At 38.4% G+C, this 16,942-nt stretch overlaps 1 protein-coding gene across 1 annotated transcript in view; it reads right to left on the bottom strand.

The window, feature by feature from the left end:
* Positions 1–16,942, bottom strand: part of EFNB2 (ephrin B2) — a 43,215-nt gene that overhangs the window by 20,417 nt on the left and 5,856 nt on the right. The window contains exon 2 of the mRNA XM_048959502.1: positions 708–991. Within this exon, the coding sequence (XP_048815459.1) occupies positions 708–991 (284 nt within the window). The remainder of the gene's footprint in view (positions 1–707; positions 992–16,942) is intronic.

Below are 16,942 nucleotides of genomic sequence, written 5' to 3'. Positions count from 1 at the left end.
ATTACATGAGTTATCAGCCTATTTGAACAATCCAGTTTCAAGAAGATGGGAGAAATAAGACATACTAGTAGGTGACTTCATTGTAAATGCAGATCAGCCAATGCATAGTATCACAGGAAGGCTTAGCTTGGAAAAGACCTCAGAAACCAACCAGTTCCAACCTCCCTGCCATGGGCAGGGTTGCCTTTCACCAGATCAGAATATCCAGGTTCCCATTCAACCTGGCCTTGAACACCTCCAGGGATGGGGAATCCACAGTTTCTCAGGGCAAACTGTTCCAGTGCCTCACCACCCTGTGAATAAAGAATTTCTACCTAACATATAACTAAATCTCCCCTCTTCTGGCTTTAAAACATTCCACCTTGTACTGTCACTATAAGACCATATAAAAAGTCTCTCTCCAGCTTTAAAAGCTGCACACAACCTTTCAGTGTGAATACAGGACATGATATTGTGCGCTAAAGGAGCAGCTCTTTGCAGGCATAGAAGTACAGTCTGATTTGATTTGCACAAATCAAGGAAAAAAAAGGCAGAGGCCCTATGAAAATTAGCAGTAATATCAAAACATGTTGCCAAGAAAATATTTTCAGGTAAAAAAATACAAACCCATTAGGAGTCTTCTTGGTTTGCTTATAGCAAATGAGGCAAAATACAAAGGAACAAACAATGATAATATAAAGAATGAACGACTGTTATTTTGAACTTACATATGACGTAATAATCTTTGTTCTTCTGAAATTCCAGGCCCCAGAGATTAGGGCTGAATTCTTGAAATTTGATGGTAAACTTAACATCTTGATCTGGCTTGGCACAGTTGAGTAGAGGTGTATTGTCCTTTCTAATAGCACAGCTATCTGCTTGGTCTTTATCAACCATGTAGACCTTATAATATTCATACTGGCCAACAGTTTTAGAGTCCACCTTTGGGCATATAATATCCAGTTTGTCTCCTATCTGTGGATATAGTACCAATCCTTGTCCAGGAAGGAATCTAAAAAGAGAAAAAGAAAAAAAGAGGAAAGAAAAAAAGGAAAATGTGAAACACTTGACAAAATCACATTCAGAAAACTAGCAATTAAAATGGACAGAAAGGAACAAATACACAGTTTCCAAAGCCAAAATGACAGTGTAAACAAACTAGATCTTAATAGTCTGGGCCTGACTCAATATCAGCAAGATGTTTATTTAGATCTTTGAAATTACGGATGCATTGAGTTTTATAGCCAAAGTTCTCTGTTTCGGGAACTCTAGAAGGTTCTGTATCTAGGGCAGCACCACAGTTTCTTCCACATTTGGCCACTTGCAGCAGCCATTGCAGGCTACAATCCTGTCTTTCCACGTTGGTAACATTTCTAATATTCGTGCACATATTTTGCTAATTTTGGATATGGGAGAATGACAAGAATGATTGCTCATTTGGAGCAGCCACATGGGAAAGGAAGCAACTTAGACTTTCAGACTTAACATATTGAAACGTTGATTAATGTTACTGGTATAGCACAAAAGAACATCAGTCACTCATCAGGATGATTTTTACAGATCTAGGATGGACTGGAGATCTACTTGAGCCAAGGACAGCACATGCTTCCAATAAAACACTTTCAAGATAGTGTGATTGCTACACTACAGTGATTTCTTTGTAAACTCATCATTATATTTATCTTTTTTTTTTTTTTTCCTTGTGCTATAAATGAAATACGGGTGTGCTTTTGCGTTTGTATACATGGAGACTTCTCACATAGACAGAAAGCTTTAGTGTTTGGGGTCAGACTTGATATGTTATCTTTTTCATCAATATTAGTTACCAGGCAAATCTCACTACTTCTTCACTAATGAAAAATATATAAATAATTACATATAGTACTGTTTTATCCACAAGTCAAGAAGCCTCCTTCTCACAAGTACAAAAGCCACAGCAGGTTCGTTTGTTCATTTCTTTTCTCCTTAAGATATATTTGCTCAATTAATGCCAGAGAGCATAGTTTTAGAACTACAGCCAATGATACAATGTCCTCTAATGCACAGACCTAAAAGTCTGACTCTCTTTTCTCTTTCTCCTGTCTGCCAGCCTTTTCCAAAGAGCTTCCTTAATGGGGAATCGGCCTGAAAAACTGACTGAAACAATTGCTGCCTAATGAACACCCTTCTACAAGAGCTAGAGCTAAACAGCACACATAGTAAATCTAGCTTATTCACAGGCAGCCTTCCTGGAAACTTATTAGAATATTAAGGTTCAGGAACAAAACTGTAGGCGTAGATTACTCCCAGCCTTTTGCTTTGCTAAAGGAGCCCACCAGCAAGCAGCACTACTGGAAGAGAACCTACAAAATGAGGAAAAAAAGTAGGACGCAATGCCCCAAATTTCAAACACATCATTTGCAACTGCTTGCTCCCATACAATGAGAGTTTATGATCTGTGCTAATTGAGTGGGATTATTTTCACTCACAAAGCCTGTGTAAGAATTATATTTGTTGTGAAGCAGCAAGTAGAAGGACAAAGACATGTAATTACAGATTTAGGGGAAAAGAACAATGAAATGTTGTGGCAAGAAGAGAGACTGTTGATGCATAAATCACTGTGCTCCTTTGTGTCGTGCAGTCTAATTTCCAGACTATAGAAACCAGGCTTGGCCACGACTGTGCAAATAGACGTACACTGGAGACAGGACGAAGCTGCACCACCTCCTTCAGTTCCCAGACGCAACATAAGAATGCAGTGACTACCACATCCCTGAAACTGAAATGGCACCAGAAATGCAAAGGTGGAAATACATCCTCCTTGGAGTCGCCAGCCCTGTGAAGAGCTACTAAGGGAGTGTCTGGCTCTGCAAGGGCACATCAGAAATGCGGAAAGAACTACCGCAGCAGGCAATGTTTCCAAGAGAGTAGCATGGATTCTGACTCAGCCCTTCCTGTGGGAACAATTCTGGCCAGGCAAAGGCAAAGCAACAACATTTCTGGGCTAACCCAGGTCACTGACAGCTGTTATCATCTTGTCTGACCACAACCCAAACTAATGCTGCAGGAGATGAACATTACCCTGTTTCCATCCACCTGCATGCCAGGACAAATGCAATCCTCCTGCTGTTAGTTCTTCATATCATGGAAACGTTTAAGGTTTTTTCAAGGAAGGCCCTTTGCTTTTTAACTGACTAATTTAGATCTGTGTTCTTAATAAATGCAAAATTCATAAGGTTAGAAACATGCACCTGTCTGTCAATATCAATAAAATGACCTAAAAACTGCTGTCAAAGAACAAAAAAAGCTAAAATCTAACCTTGGATTTCATATATAGATTTGTATGATCAACTAGCAGCAATGCATGTTCTCCGTGAAAATTCTGTGCACAATCAGGACAAGTTCAGGGATAGCAGGGAAGCAATTCTCAGAAACAGCCATCAGACAGAAAGCACACTCATGTACCCTGGTTAAGCAGCCAGGAATTGCCCCATAAAAAGCAAAGGACAAAACCACCCCCAGCAGACAGCTAAAGCACATTTTACAAGAGCTTTAGCCCAGGAACTCGTTAGACTTTATGGCAGGGGAATACTCTCACTATGCGCCTGCAGTCTGTACAGTTTTAGCATTAAACTCAGTAAATCTGCTTCCACTTCAGTTTCTCAACTTTTAGGATCTAACGCTGATAGGATTAGGAAAGAAAAAAGGCTGAAATTGAAAGGATTAATCAGAGAACTTGATCATACTGCGTTTTTATTTTCGACAGCTTGTAGTTTTGACTGTGACTTTTACAAGAAAGATAATTTTGCTATCCTTAGTATAACTCAGTAAAACTAGTTTTACTTTCCTTACTTCTTTGTAACAATAAAGCACAAATGCGGATGGAGAGAATAAAAAAGCTTCACCTCATGCATTTCAGTTTGACCACAACAACTCAGTGACCACTCCTAACCAGACGACACTGCTACCCCTCTCTGTTTGCACAGTACTTGAGCTACTGTATTTTCACAAAGACTTAAAGTAAATTATTTGCTGGGTAACAAGCATTTCCTGAAACTACTTAATGACAAGGAACAAGATTAAGACAACTATTTTATGATACTACTCTAACAACTTTACATCCCAGAAAAAAAAAGGGTGGGGGGAGGTTTGTTAATATATACTTGGCCTTGGTAGAGGCCAATAAAAAATTCAGTGAGGCTGAATTTATCCTAAATCTTTATTTCTGCAAGTGCTGGTGTAGCCTTAAGTATTCTAGGATATAAACACACTTGTAGGGCTGCATCTGTAAAAAATAAAGTTGATTAATTGGGTTTATATTTGAAGTGGGCATGCGCCTTCAGTGACTAAAAAAAATTTTTTTTTATCCAAACAGAAATATATTAAGGATGGATCAAGAGTTTTCCAGAGTCCTGCAGATGACTCTCAGGGAGGCTGCATTACATCCACGGTTGCTTAGGATACTTACATGGCTCTTTGAGCAGTCGGGAGCAGTGATAGCGCCAGAGCCATTGCTTTCTGTAAAAAGCTAACTTCCTAACTTTCTGCTTCTCAAATATAAATTCTCACTACTGGGAAAGTTACATACCAATGCAGGTTCCTGTACCCCAACAGAAACGTAAAAAAAAAAAAAAACAAAACTCAGCTTGTTTCCTGACTCATTTGTTCTAGTAGCCAGATAAAATGACAGGGGCATTTGAACAATCTTATCCACAATTAATAATAGCATTTTCTGTGAGAAAGCACAGGAAAGTAAAAGAAGTACAGTAAAAATGCTGTATGATGAAATTAATCCACTTTCTGTCTGGGAGTTTTGGATACAGAGGACATTTTTGCTGGCAGCCCCAAATTGGTGTATTGTGGGTGACACATGACATCTGTGCAAAGCCCATGGATGTGAAACCCTCCCACACACATCCAGCTAGTCATGCAGCTTAGCGAAAAACAGCAAAATACAGAGTTCTCAAAGCTTTTTAAAAATAAGTTATGCTTAGCTCAAAAAATCACATGCTGCAGTAAGAGGGAAAAAAATAACAGAAAAAAAGAAGGAGCACTCTCTTCCTCACTCCCATCAGTGCTGCAGTAATTTTCAGCACTTCACTTTTTTTAAGGTCCTACAGTTCCTGGGCAGTAATATGTCCTAAGTGGTCCAAGTCCTAGAAAAGTTAAATTTGATTTTTTTTTATTTAATTAAAAAATACAGTTTCAAACAGCTTTCTTAAGGACAGCACTTTCGTTGTATAGAAACACAGCACATTCACACAGGCTAAATATTAATGGAACTTTCCTTAATGATAACCATTCAAACCTGCCTAATTACATAATAGTAAATTCTTAATAAAATTAGAACTCTATCTGCCAAAAGATTTTTTTCACTGAGAATATTTGACTGTTCCTCACTAAACAACCATTTCCAAAGCTGCAAAAGCATCAACAGATTTTTTTTTCAAAGAAATAAATTTTAGAAAGATTTTTTTAATAAACAGTGATGTAAAAAATATGTTGGCATACTCTTCGTAACTTGTAAAATTATATATATATATATATACACACACACACACATGCAAGACACTTATCTTTAACTATACCCTAGTAATTATTAAATAAATGCAGTTTTAGAGAGCATGTTACTACTTGTTGAGAGTCTCTTATATTTAACTGGGGAAACAGTGCCAAAATTCTGTTCTTTAATACCTTACCTGAACTAATCAGTGTAGGCGGTTAGTTTTAAATTAATATAACAAAAACAACCCTAGAAATGTGAACAATCAAGGGGCTTCTTAAAATACAGCCTGAAACCTTCTGTTGGGGAATCCTACCCACTTAGCTTTATGAAGTTTAACTACCAGTCTGACTTAAAAATTATTCATTGAAAAGTTTTATTCAGGAAATGTCATGAACACTAATAGCACAGTGTTAGTCCGTTAGTCCGTTACTTGTGCAAGTGCAAATGGAATACAGAATAGCATGTCACACACTGGTCTTTATTGTTTAAAAAGAATGGTTATTAATAGCTTGTGTATTCATCATCTGGCTTTTGAGAAAAAAAAATAAATAAATTAGATCTTGAACATCATTTTGTCTACAGCAAAAGAATTAAGCAAAGCAAAGTTCCTAACAGAGCTTCGTGCAAAGCACATAAAAAGCTCTAGGAAAGGGTCCTAGTAATTTTAGTGATGTAGCAGTGCCTAACCATAGCCTGCTGAATGAGCTGAAAATATGTGTACTGATTCCTAAAGATTTGAACTGGAAAAAAATCCAAAAACACAGACCAAAGTCCTCTATAAAATGAGTCTTTTGCTTCTTGCAGAGCTTTCATATTAGTTTCTGTCATATCCAGTATTACACATAAAGACACACCATGTGGATATAAGATATACACCCAGCTATAAACCCCAAATGCTTTTTTTCCAGATTCAGTGATTGTATAGGACTGATCTCATGCCAGTTTAAATGGATTAAGCGAACAAGAATTCAATGAAAACAGGATCAGTAACTGCTATGGAACAGACAGAAAAACAGGCTTCATCAAAAAAGATTAATGTGGAGTCTTTGTCTCAAAACGAGTAAGGGACTCAGTTAAAAAGAAAGGCACAACTCTTACATGAACTCTGCAAGAAAAATTACCATAGACTTAACACAGTAAAATGATAGAACTGGCTTTATACAGAGACTAACAAATGAAACTTTGAAAACACAAGAGGAGACACATCTAATATTATTAACATTCTTTTAAGTGAGTTTTGGAAGCTGCTTTTCTTTGCTAGTGCATATTATTAAATTATTTTAATACTATAAAAAGGCTTTTACAGAATATATTAAATAGGTATGTTGTTGAATTTCAATAAAATTTAAGAAGTTTAATCTGCTAACCTTTGTTTATATGCAACATTTTTCCAGGCAGTTAATGAAACTAAACCAATGGTTACTTGCATAAAAGGGAATTGAAGAATGGAAGCTAAATGGAATTCAAAGAAATAAATAAACAAATATATTCACATCCCTTAGAATCCTTAATGTTAAGCACCACATTACACAAAGCCAAATTATGAAATACAGTAGCACAGGTTTCTGAAGCTACGGCTCTTGTGTTTCTCATTTCCATTGGAATGGAAGAGTCTCTACAGGGGGCTCAGCAGCTTCTGTAGTTAACCCCTGCAGAAAGCCCATAAATACACTGAAACAGTTCACTGAAACTGTAACTCGGCTCTATTCTGGGTTTTGCCATACACCATTTTGCCCTTCCCCTTCTTTCACCTCCTCATGGCCCATCTTTTTTTACCTCCCCAGTAGCCCATCTTCTTTCAGGCCTCCTGAGAGAAAGCCTTGCAGTGCTTCTGCACAAACACTGAAAGAGGGAACACCCACAGATTTATTTTCTTTTAAACACCACCCTGGAGACAAAATGGTAAAAAAAAAAAAAAAGTGCCACCATTTTGTCTCTCAAGCAGCCACATAAATTGATGCCGCTCTCTGTGCCTTTTCCTGAACCCTCATTGAAGTCAGTTGCAAAACATCCACTGACTCCACTAGGGCATGCTCATGTAACACACTCACAAATGAATGCTTAGCTTCCTGTACAAAAAGGAATATTTAATGTGTTTTCTCAAAATTCTAAACGGACAGAGAACAAAGCATGCATGAAATTTTAGTTGTTTCATTTAGCAATTCGTTATTCTACTCTTTGTAAAATACCACAGGAAAGCATTCAAAATACAGCAAATAATTTTTTATAGGCATAAGAATTTGCTGAGAGTGCATACACTTTTCTCCAAATAAGACTTTCTTTTTGCATGGATCTGCAAGATTTGACAGTCAAATTGTACCATCACATCACAGTCCTTAAGGCACAGAGCTTGCAGTGTATAGTGGAACACCCACGGACACAATGACTCTTCAAACACATTGGGAAATGCCTCCTTGAACGATGTGTCATGATAACCAAATAACTCCTGTGACTATTGCTGCTGCAGACATATATATGCTCACTTCTACTTTCCATTCAATGTAAGAGACACAAATCTAAAGCAGCCTTGCACTTGACAGAGCCCAATACCTGTAACTGTGACAAGTCTGGTGATAACCATACCTACTCCTTCATTTCCCTATAGATGGAAGGTCACCTGGAGCCTGACACAAGATACATCTTTTTGGAGACTCTTCCATGCCTTGGGCCTTGCTGTACAGCTGAATTCCTGCTGTTCCTGCTGCCAGAGATGGGCTAGCTTTGCTGGAAAAAGCACCCTTTTCCTTGCCGCTTGGTTCTCACACACAAAGCAAAGCAAAAAAATAAAAATAAAAACCACCTAGTTATATAAATAAAATCTTCAGATCATCTTGAGCTTTGCCTATCATCCCTTGACATAAATCCAGGCTGTAAAATTAATGTGCAGTTTTCCTCCTGTAAAAGAAAAGCACATTTTCCTCAGCCTTAAAAACTTCTCTGAGAGCAAACATCTAGCTAGTTTTTTGTTTGTTTGTTTGTTTGTTTCTAGATTCTTTGGTTTTTTGTTTGTTTATTTTGTTGTTGTTGCCTGTGGAACAGTCAGTCTATATCAAAGGAAAACAAGATCTGGGCTTTTTTTCACAAAGCAGTGCATACTTTAAAGCTTGTAACACTGAAAATTTATACAATTTGATATTTTATCAATGATGGTGAAGGATTTTTTATTAGGTTTTATATTTAACTTTTCTACTTGATCTTCACATAAAGCACTATTATTACCAATTAACTTTTTGTATTACTGTGCATAAAGCAGTTACTGCTTTGCTAGAAGCACGTACAGCACTACAGAATTGTGATCTACTTACTAAATCAATGCTGGTTATCACCAAAGAACCCTAATGTGCTTCAGAACAGGCTGCTAATTAAGAGGAGAAAAAAAAGAAGAAGAAAAAAAAAAAAGATGGATAAGACCAACATTTAACTTGTAAGTGTATTAAGTGTGTTGTAATATAATTTCATCAGCATTTACAAAAATATGAACCATCACAACAGTGCTGGACTTATTTAACTTCAACAAAGAGGGAATTACTCCTCAAATTGTTGCCTGCTATCTCTCACGTACAAGCATGCAGACACACAAACACTCTCTCTTTTACTGCAGCTCAGCAGAAACATGCTTTCTACGTAGAGTTTAAAAACTGCAAGTGGCTGCACTGGAGAGCAGAAGCCACTCTGTATAAATGGCTTATTCTGAGGAATTTCTGAAAGAGAAAACACTCAGTAGGTGCATTGTAATTAGTTGCTCTTTCTAGTTACCTCTTGACAAATGATGCATGTGGGTCTGGATGGGAGCCCAACTCTTGACCCATGCCACCACTACACACTTCAGTACTTCAAGCAGAAACCTCTAGCCTCAGCACTCTTTTCATTTTGTTTTTCCAGAAAGGCAGCATTGGTAGTGCACAAAATGAGAACTAGACATGATTAGCAATGTTGGAATTCTTTCAGAAATGCTTCATATAGCTTTGCCCTAAATATATCTGAGGGCAGCCTTCCGCCTTCAATTCCTTCCAAATATGTAGCATGTTTCAGGATTAGGTTAAAGGACAGAACATGGACACATAACCTCCGAGCACTGTTCCCACAATGCTTACAGACACACTTTTGCTATATTTGCAAGCTTTTCAAACAGAAAATATTCATATGATCATTATTCTAGATATAGAAGATTATAAGCCCGTTGAGAAATACAACTTTTCCCACAAAAAAAAGCACCTTTTAAAAAATAAACATTTTTTGGATAGCACTTTACTGCCCCCTTTTGCACTTTAACATTAGAACAGGTTTCAACATATGCATGCTTTTATGAAACACTGTTAAGAAATAGGTTAAGACAACGGCACAGTGTTTATACAGTAAGAGATTATCAGGCACTGCTCTGGGGACATCGTCTACTTACCTGAACTGTAAACAAGTGAAACATCTAGCTTTCATTGTCCCTGATTTTCCATAGAAGACATCGGTGAAGGGTGGTTTAAATGACCATTTTCCATTTCAATCTGCATGTACATAGGCAAGGAGAAAGAACTAGTGTTCATTAACACTAGTTGTCCTTCTGTCACAATTTTCTAAAGCACAGATCATCTGCAACTTGAATTTGGTTTTATTCAACAGGAAGAAAAGAATGACAAAGGGCTTTCTAGTCCGAGGCCATTCATGTGTTAGCAATCTCTTAACTGAAAGGATGGGTGTATCCTTCAGAAGAAAACTTCACAAACTGGCAGGCAAGGATATTTTCATGAAAGGTGAAGACAAGAAGCCTAGACATTCAAATACCCTGCAAGCCTACAGGCATAAACCCGTTCTGCAACTCCACACTGCAATTACAGTCAGTGCAGAATTCATGTGTGTCTGTGTGTGTCCACATATATCTACAAAAGATAATAAATCTATAGTCTAGTGGCCAGTTATTTACAAAATACTAATTCATTATGACAGAGCCAGAGGGGGACTCGTCCTACCCTCACCCTCAGCTTCCACTTGACAAAGTCCATGTGCTGCTGCGTACGCTTGTATTTAAACTTAATCCATTTTCCTCTGTCATCCTACAATTACAATACAAGTCACAATAATATTAGATTTCACTGCCTACAGCATTGCACAATTGAACCATTACTGTAATGAAAACTGACTCCCTTTGATATTAACACTGGTGTTTTCTCTCATTTGCTAGCCATGAAATACAGGAAGAGACCAATGTTGTTTTAATTAAAGAATTGTTGTTCAAAATATGCTACTGGGAATATTAAAGTAGTTCTTTACTCTCTCAGCAAAGATAATCAGGTATTTATATGGTTTGGGTTTTTGAAAAAAATAAAAGAAGTCTGTGCCATGGATTCAGCGTAACACAAAACCACTGCTCTACTTGTGCTCACAGAAGCAGGGCATGCCAAACCTAAGAATCATGGCGCTTTGTTGAAAAGATGCAGAGCGGTAGTTAGCATGGAACACAAAGTCAAACCAAACCATGTGTGCTTCTTACAGAAGTCACTGAAGTCTTTGCTGTTAGAAATCTAACAGAGACCAGCTGGCATTTGCCAAAAAAACACTTTTCAAGAAGAGCACTGTAAATCACAGGCTATGGATGGGAGAAATAAACAATGAGAACAGATTGTTCTATTGCTGCGCTGTTCTGCACTCTTCTCCACCATTTTTATTACAGAAACAAATCTTATGTCAGCCACAACACAGGGAAACAAACCAAGGTTTTTGGTCTTCCTCCTCGACTACAATTTGTTCACACCTGTACAGTCTTGTCCCAAGACATGCTTCAAGCAAAGTCTATGAAAGAGGGCAGGGACTGTCTTGTTTCTTGATGAGACATTAATTATCAGTGATGATATCTCAAATTCAAAGAAAAAAAAATTCAGCTGCTTTGCAGTTGTTAGAGAAGATATTACTGCATACCATTTGCCTGCATAAGGAAACAGTGGAAGCGGAACAAGTTGTTAAGTCGCAACATTCAGGAAAAGCTAGGCCAAATCAACTACACCATCATAAGACAAAACAAATGCATTTTGGCAAACCTTTGCTTCACAAAGATTTTCAGAATTTAGCTACAACTCTCTTTATCTCCCATATTGCATTCTTTTCCTATTTATTAAAAAAATACAGGTCTGGAAGGGAAAAAATGACCTTGAGCAAAAAAAAACCCAAACAAATGAGACACCTGCACCTCACATTAACCCAATGTAGGGATCCTATGTTAAATACCAACTTTTTTTAAAGTTTGATTTGCAGAAGCAGAACAAAATATATTTGCTGCTGCCACTTCCAAGACAGCAGTAACATCTGAACTACTGAAAATCAGCTTTTGGTCCACTGCAGTGGTGAGCCTCAAATTAAGATAAACTGACTGTAGAATGGTTTATACACTCCTGCAAAGGTCCAGAGGTGTACTCATCACTAGACTGGAAATCCCTACCCAGCTGGAAAAGGGGGTTCACCAAGCAGCTGGAGACTGCAGGAGCCTCAGCCACTCCATTTGACTCCACTCACTGCTCTGCATTTGGCAAAGTTTTGTCTCAGCCTCTAGCACAGGCAGGTTCAGAATAGCCATTTAGGAACCAATGGGTTACCTTTCAGGGGGTACACCTATACCGGTTTGGGGATCAGCAGAGTTGTTCACAGCAAACAGTTGTCTGTAGAAAAGCATTAGCATCACACTGAATTGCAAGCGAAAAGGACCTAAAACTTGGTACTGGCAGAGCTACTGGTGCAGATACAGACCTGCTCAAGCTGTCCCAGAGAGCAAGAAGGATCACCATCAGCACGGCTGCCCTGACAGCTGGCAAGCTACATGGAAATTAAGAGTCATTCCAAGTGCAGACAGAGCTGTAGATTCTGACATCACTTTCTGATAGAAAGAAATGTAATGAAGCTTCAGAGAGATGTGTATTTGTTCAACCCCAAAAAACCTTTTCACACTGGCTTTGGTTCAAGACAGCTCATGCTTAAATTCGTCCCGCTTCAGCAAAAATATTCAGCATTCAGCACATGCTCAACATGAGCTCTTCTGAATGAGGACAGTTTTCTGAGTCAAGCTCTAGGAGCACAGTTCAATCTTATTCACCTTGCTGTCATGCACTGAGAAGATTACAGTGAGCAATAAATTTGTAAGATCTTTTGTTTCTCTCCAAAAACAATGTGAAAACTGTCTGATAAAATAAAAACAAAAGGATCGATGACTACCCCCAAAAATCACGTATTTTAGAATATTTATCATGCAGACCAGGAGTCTTGTCTTCCAACATGACCTGTTCAGCTAGCCCATACATCTTGGAAACACAGAGGTTAAAAAAAAAAGAAAAAAAAGAATTGAAAAAGCTAACAGCCAAGTGTTGTGCAGTGATTATACTAAACTGCTTCTGAACTAAATTGAAATTAATTAAAAAAGCAACTTTATACGGACAGTGAATGCAATGAGACTGCAAAACCTCCAAAGAGGTCAAGATGTGCCTCACTTCAAATCTACACTTTCATCCCACCAGGTATAGAAACCAACCACTGTTCAGGCAGCAGGAAAGCAGATGGAAACGACCAGCAAAAACGAAAATGCAAAATGATGCACCTCTTGAAGAGTATGAACTGTAGTTATGTGTGCTTTCACCAGCACTTGGTGCATAGGTTCCTTAAACAAACTGCTTCAAACTTGCAGAACATCAAAAGCCAGATGGGCCTTCCTGAATGAATCCACAGGCAAGGAGCCAGGATTCCCATCTACTGCAGAAATAGGCCTGGACTTGATTTGAGTCTTCTCAGTTCTGACAGCCTGGTGTCTGGCAGATCTCCCAGTTCAAAATAAAATAGCTTTCAATTGCAACTAGACTTTAACTAATAATAATAATAAATTTTAAATCCCTCTTATTAGCTTTAACATGCACTTCCCTTTACAGAGCATTGTTCACTTTTCCCACCACTGTTTTTGGTATGGGTACCTAAGTAAATACACTGTTCAAATGAAAGCTAACAAAATAGTGAGAAGTAATTTACAGCACCACAGATTTTTCAGGCTAACATATCATTCCAGTATCTAACCTATCCTCCTGTGCAAGGTAAACCATATAATTTCTTGTTTTCATTGATGCACAAAACTTGTTTATTCTTCGAAGAGTACACAGTTCCAAATGCTACTACAGAGAGTTTTGGAAATTCTGTTTTAGCCAATAATTGAGACATTTTAAAAGAACACTAGAGGCAAAAAAGAAACTTATGCATATGCTCTACATCAGGAATGATTCACCTAGCAACATAATCCTCTATCAGCCTTTATCTTTTTTGGCTTGGGACCCGTGTTTAATACCAGAAGAAAGCACAGACTATTACATCAAAGTTTAAATCAGCTGCATTATAATTATCATGCTGATACCGCAATAAACAGTGGGTGTTGGCTGGCCAGGATTGCCAAAAAAGATAGAGGTCCTGCCCTTATTCGCTGTATTTGACAATGTATATAATCACATCAAAGGAAAGTTCTCTGCATCAGAGCTGGCAGAAAAAAAGGAACCTGGATGTTCTCTTCTTCAAGGAAAATGATAGATTTTGCTTGTTGCATGAAAATTCAAAATTTTGCCTATAATAATAATAGTAATTTTAAAAACCCAAACAATTACACTGTAGAGCCCTTGAAGGCAAATGTAATTCCGAAGTCACTGGAAATATTTTCATGTAGTTGAACAGGAGCTAGACAGAAGCCTTAAACATGCTTATCAGCTTAAAAATGAAAATACAAAATCCTTAAAGACATATTCAAATATGGAATTTAAAATTATTGATTGTTATCCTGTATTTAAGACTGCTTGAAGATTTTTGAGTATCTGGCTAGCCCTGAACATATATTTATAACAAAAATAACAAAACCATCAACTAATTCAGGCTGAGACTGCAGACATTATTATTTTAAGGAACTTCTATGTGTGCTTTAGCAGTTCAGTTTCGAAGACCTAGTTTACTTGATGGCAGAGGAGCAATGGCAAAACTGTTTTTTGTTCTGCTTCTTGATTTTCATACTTGGCGTTCAGAAATAGACTGAGTGCAAATATGCTTGTTTTCTTACTGCCTCAATGCTTTTTTTACCCCCTCAATTAGGGAAACGAAGTGCAAGTTGCAAAACCTCCGTGTTTTAAGTGCATCTCTGAATTGACGTGCAATAGAATAGTGCAAACTGGTTAAGGAAAGTGAAACCTGCAGATTGTTTGGGACACAGCTCTGGCACCCCCAGCACAGGAGGCCCTCCACAAAGGATTACCTACTTCTTTCTGCGCCTTGCTGAACGGACTGAGTCTTATCTTGCACATTTCTGAAATGTGACATGACAGGCAGGTTCGAAAGCTAAATGTTGGATAATGGTTGGCAAACAAAGGACATCGGTTTTTGCATTATTTCTTTAATTACTTTAACCCTTGTTCTAACAGAAAGCATAAGGCCAGAGTAATTCAGCTTCTCTCTTTGTCATTTGCCTGCCATAAATATGCACCAGTCTGCATTTGAAAAGCTGAAGGAGGCCGCAAGCTTGCTGGACATTTATCATGCTCTGTTCCCTGTTAACAAGCAAATACTTTAGCTGAATGGCCCATTAGCAATCATTGTCAAATGCAGAATGCAAGGTGCTTGGATGTGACCGGCCTGTAAATTAGATGAGGGTGCCCCTGCGCTTTGGATAATTTCAGCAAATGAATTGGATCTTTTGATACAGATTTCTGAAGGTTAAGCTGCAAAAGAGGAAACATATCTGAGTACTTCAGACTTACGCCAATCTGTTCGGCTCCCTATATGCACTTGTTTATTTTTCGTTTGCTAAATCACATCGACATCAGCAGCTTGACAGTTTGGATTCTGGAGTTCCCTTTCCAGGCAGAATTGTGAAGCATTCCAGCTTACTATAGGGTAGGATAAGAATGATAAATTCACGCATGTAATTAACATCTTCATTTAAAAAAAAAAAAAAAAAAAAAAAAACCTGAAAAAGTATCCAAGCCACTGCCAAACAAACAGCATGAATCCCATTTTGCCTAGCTCATCCGAGGCTCATTCTCACTAAAGAAAGACACAACTGTTATTGTAGGCTTGGTGCTTTTTTTCCCTTATGTCTAGACTGCCTAACAAATGCAGAGTACTTTCTTTTTCCCCTCAGTAGACAAATGAGCAGGCAATAAAGTAAATATTTCTCTTTCGAATGGTAACCCCGATTTGCAATGTAATGCTGACTTGAAGTTCTGGGCGTTTATGGTTGCTATTTGGGTAGAAAAGCAAGCCTTAACTACTTGGAAGGCACTTTATGAGAAAAGGCAAGAAAAAAAAACACACAAGCAGCTGCATGGGAGAGGTATTTTACTACCTTTGCAGCTGCAGATCGCTTAAAATAAATGACAAAGCAATGGCTATATTCTGCAGGCCGAACCAAGAAGCTGACAGCAAACTCATCCCAATGACTGGGGATGGGGGGGTGGAGATGCTTATCTCTGTTCATTTCTAGATTTCAGGCAGCCTTTCAGGAGTAAACACCACCTAGAGACTAAGCTAATCAATTCGGTTATCTGCAAGCTTTCCTGATAAATAGGAAAGAATGCTGTTTTTGGCTTTGGCTTCTATTTTTCCTACTACTTTTTTATTTTTGCACAAGAAATGCCTTCATATTACTCGGCTGAGGCAAGGACAACGCAGCGTGTTTGTGCTGCTCTCACGGAGTTTGGGATTGACAGCAAGGGCCAAAACACATCCGAAATCACAAGGTCTCTGTTTTTACGGGCAGATAACCCTAGCTCCACCTGTCCATGTGCAAGTGAACGAAGGCAGGCACATGGCTGCTGCCAGGCCAGGCCTCAAGGAACAAGGCTTTCCAAGCCTCATCACCGCAGCCTGCCGCTTCAGCCAGCCCCTTCTCCAGATGGAGCAGCAAAATGAAATCTATCTTTACCATATTATACACCACCAATGAGCAAGAACTGAGCAGCTTTTTTTCTTCGCTGCTTTACCCAGCCCGAGCCACAAGTAGGGCTTTCATACCTCCTAATCCCGCTCCCAAGTTCTGTGCGGCTCTCACATAATGCCCCGCAGCCCCGAGCAAGGCCCTTAGTCTCCAGCACCCCTTTCAGAGACGTGTCATTTCTAACATCAAGCTAATCTATATGTTGCCATGGCATCACCCTTTATCTGCCTTTGCATCTTATGAACTGCATGGATTTACCACATTATTTTTATCTGAAAGACAGAAAATGGTGGTTTTATTGCCATACAATCAGATTACTGCTGCTAGTTTCTCTATGCCTTTTTACCATACTTCAATCAAAAGGGATCAGTTTCTTTATACTCTGCCCTTGATTTACATTACATCTGTAAAGACCTAGTCTGGGTTGTAATCCCCTTATTAACTATGACCAGGGTTGATTTGCCTAAAAATAAAAGCAAATTGTGTCAGACCTTTTCACTTTGTTTTTGATTCGGAACTACAAAATGGATTACACTAAAGAAATCTTCAGA

Source organism: Lagopus muta, chromosome 1 (genome assembly GCF_023343835.1).
Source record: "Lagopus muta isolate bLagMut1 chromosome 1, bLagMut1 primary, whole genome shotgun sequence".
In the NCBI taxonomy this organism is placed as follows: Eukaryota; Metazoa; Chordata; class Aves; order Galliformes; family Phasianidae; genus Lagopus; species Lagopus muta.
This window is presented reverse-complemented; position numbering and strand designations above follow the sequence as displayed.